We start from the raw sequence: 2,175 nt of genomic DNA, 5'->3' as shown, positions 1-2,175 counted from the left end.
ACACTAACTATATATATATGTATATAAATGCTATCTTCCATAATGAAGGGCATCCTATACTTGGCCTTAGGCTAATCCTTTTTTTTTTTTTTTTTTTTTTTAGAAACTGATGTTTATTTTCTATCAACCATTTTTCCATGTTGCTTAAGAGCCCGTGCAAGAACAGCTTAAGACCATTCAGTGGTTGCTCCTACCCATTCAGTGGCCTGAGCAGTGGGAGCTGCAGACCAGTCTTCCGTGGCAGGCTGAGCACTCCAGTCTTCAGTAGGGAACTGCTGAATAGGCACAGAGGGCACCTGCACACCTTCAGACCATTCTGCAACCTCAGGCTGAGTAGCAGTGAACTCAGGAGCTGGAGCAGTCCATTCACCCTGAAATTCCTCCTTGGTCACTGCCTTTTCAGCAGCAGCCTGCTCTTCTTTTTCAATCTCTTCAGGATCTCTGTAGAAGTAGAGATCAGGCATGACCTCCCACGGGTGTTCACGGGAAATGGTGCCACGCATGCGCAGAACTTCCCGAGCCAGCATCCACCACATCAAACCCACTGAGTGAGCTCCCTTGTTGTTGCATGGGATGGCAATGTCCACATAGCGCAGAGGAGAATCTGTGTTACACAGAGCAATGGTAGGTAGGTTAACATAAGATGCCTCCGTGAGAGGCTGGTGGTCAGCCCTGGGGTCAGTAACCACAAGAAGCCGTGGCTCCCGGAAGGCTGCCTGGATCTGGTTAGTGAAGGTTCCAGGAGTGAAGCGGCCAGCAATTGGAGTGGCTCCAGTGGCAGCAGCAAACTTCAGCAGGGCCCTCTGGCCAGTATTCCTGGAGGATATAACACTGACATCAGCAGGGTTTTCAATGGCAACAATGGCACGAGCCGCCAGCAGAAGCTTCTCCCAGGTCCTCTTCAGATTTATGATGTAGATGCCATCACTTTTCCTTTTATAGATGTACTGCTCCATCTGGAAGTCAAGATTGGTGCCACCTAAGTGGGTTCCTGCTGCAAGGAACTTAAGGACATCCTCCTCCTTCATTTGCAGGACATCAAGGGCTCCGGACATTGTGAAAGTTTCCCTTTAAGTTACAACGGGAATCTGAAATAAGAGCAATCCAGAACAACGCCGTATGGACCCCTCTGTAGGTAGCGCGGAAAAAGCTAGGCTAATCCTTTTTAAAGTAGGTTTTCTTCTATCCTCACCACAGCCAGATTTGAGAGAGGCTGTCTTCATCTGCATTTTATAGATGAGGGAACTGCTACCTGGAGAAGCTACCAGCTTGCTCAGAGTCAGACAGCCGGAGAGGGCAGCTGGGCATGGCCCAAGATCTGCCTGGCTCCTGAGAACTTACAAGAAATTCTTCTGCTTTCTCTCCTAGCCCTGCAGGGACAGTAAGAGATGAGGAGGGCACCTAAAGATGGGATGAGATAAAGTGCCCGGTACTGTGCCTGGAGCTCATTAAACATTAAATTATGGACATTTTACATTTTAAAAACTCCAAGGAGTGGGTATTCTCCACTTAGAAACTGAGGAAAGGATGAAAGTTAGCTTAGAAAAACGGAAATGCTCTCCTGAAAGGTCTGTGCGGAGAACGCATGTGAGGCTGCCCTGTTTATCGGCCTTTCCAAGCTTCTCCCCAGTTTCCCAAGTTCTTTATCTAATAGCATTTTAATCGTGTCAGATGATGAGATTCTTAACCATTTTCCCACAAAGACTTTCCACTCATTAACAGATTTTGCTGTCCGGGAATGTTTACGGATAATTATTTAGCAGCTTCTCTTCTAGATTTCTTCTGACTGGAATGCCATGAATCCTGAAATGGAACAAACAGGAGGGCGCTCGCATTTGTGACCCTCAAGACTGTCAGGTGGGTTCTGGCAACGTTGCTGGAGGTGGGTGATTTACTGGCTTTACCGCCCAGTGAGTGACAGCCACTGAGTCTCCTGACCGCCCAGGGCCTCGGGTTCTTCTTGTGGTCAGGTGGAACAGCGGAGAGATGTGTGGAAATCAGGGCGAAGCAGCTCCTCCCACAGCATCCCTCTCCCATGAGACACCAGCATCCTTCGGTGGGGCTCTGCGTGCACCCAGGGAGCGGGGCTGGGCCTCTGGGCTTTGGGCTTCTGAGGCAGGGAAACACCCTTGGTAGCCTTTGTCCTCTTCCTATATATTTAAATCCAGGACAATC

At 48.9% G+C, this 2,175-nt stretch overlaps 1 protein-coding gene across 1 annotated transcript; it reads right to left on the bottom strand.

Moving 5' to 3' along the window:
• Window positions 1-79: 79 nt before the first annotated feature.
• Window positions 80-1,143, bottom strand: LOC112625853 (40S ribosomal protein SA-like). The gene has a single exon (XM_025387271.1). It carries the CDS (start codon window positions 1,053-1,055, stop codon window positions 168-170), a length of 888 nt encoding a protein of 295 aa, XP_025243056.1. The 5' UTR covers window positions 1,056-1,143; the 3' UTR covers window positions 80-167.
• Between the last annotated feature and the right edge of the window lie 1,032 nt (window positions 1,144-2,175).

The sequence above is a fragment of the Theropithecus gelada genome, chromosome 6, assembly GCF_003255815.1.
Source record: "Theropithecus gelada isolate Dixy chromosome 6, Tgel_1.0, whole genome shotgun sequence".
NCBI lineage: Eukaryota > Metazoa > Chordata > Mammalia > Primates > Cercopithecidae > Theropithecus > Theropithecus gelada.
This window is presented reverse-complemented; position numbering and strand designations above follow the sequence as displayed.

Bases quoted from the DNA above. Each gene is read 5' to 3' on its own strand.
- LOC112625853 (XM_025387271.1), bottom strand. From the start codon at position 1,055: ATGTCCGGAGCCCTTGATGTCCTGCAAATGAAGGAGGAGGATGTCCTT.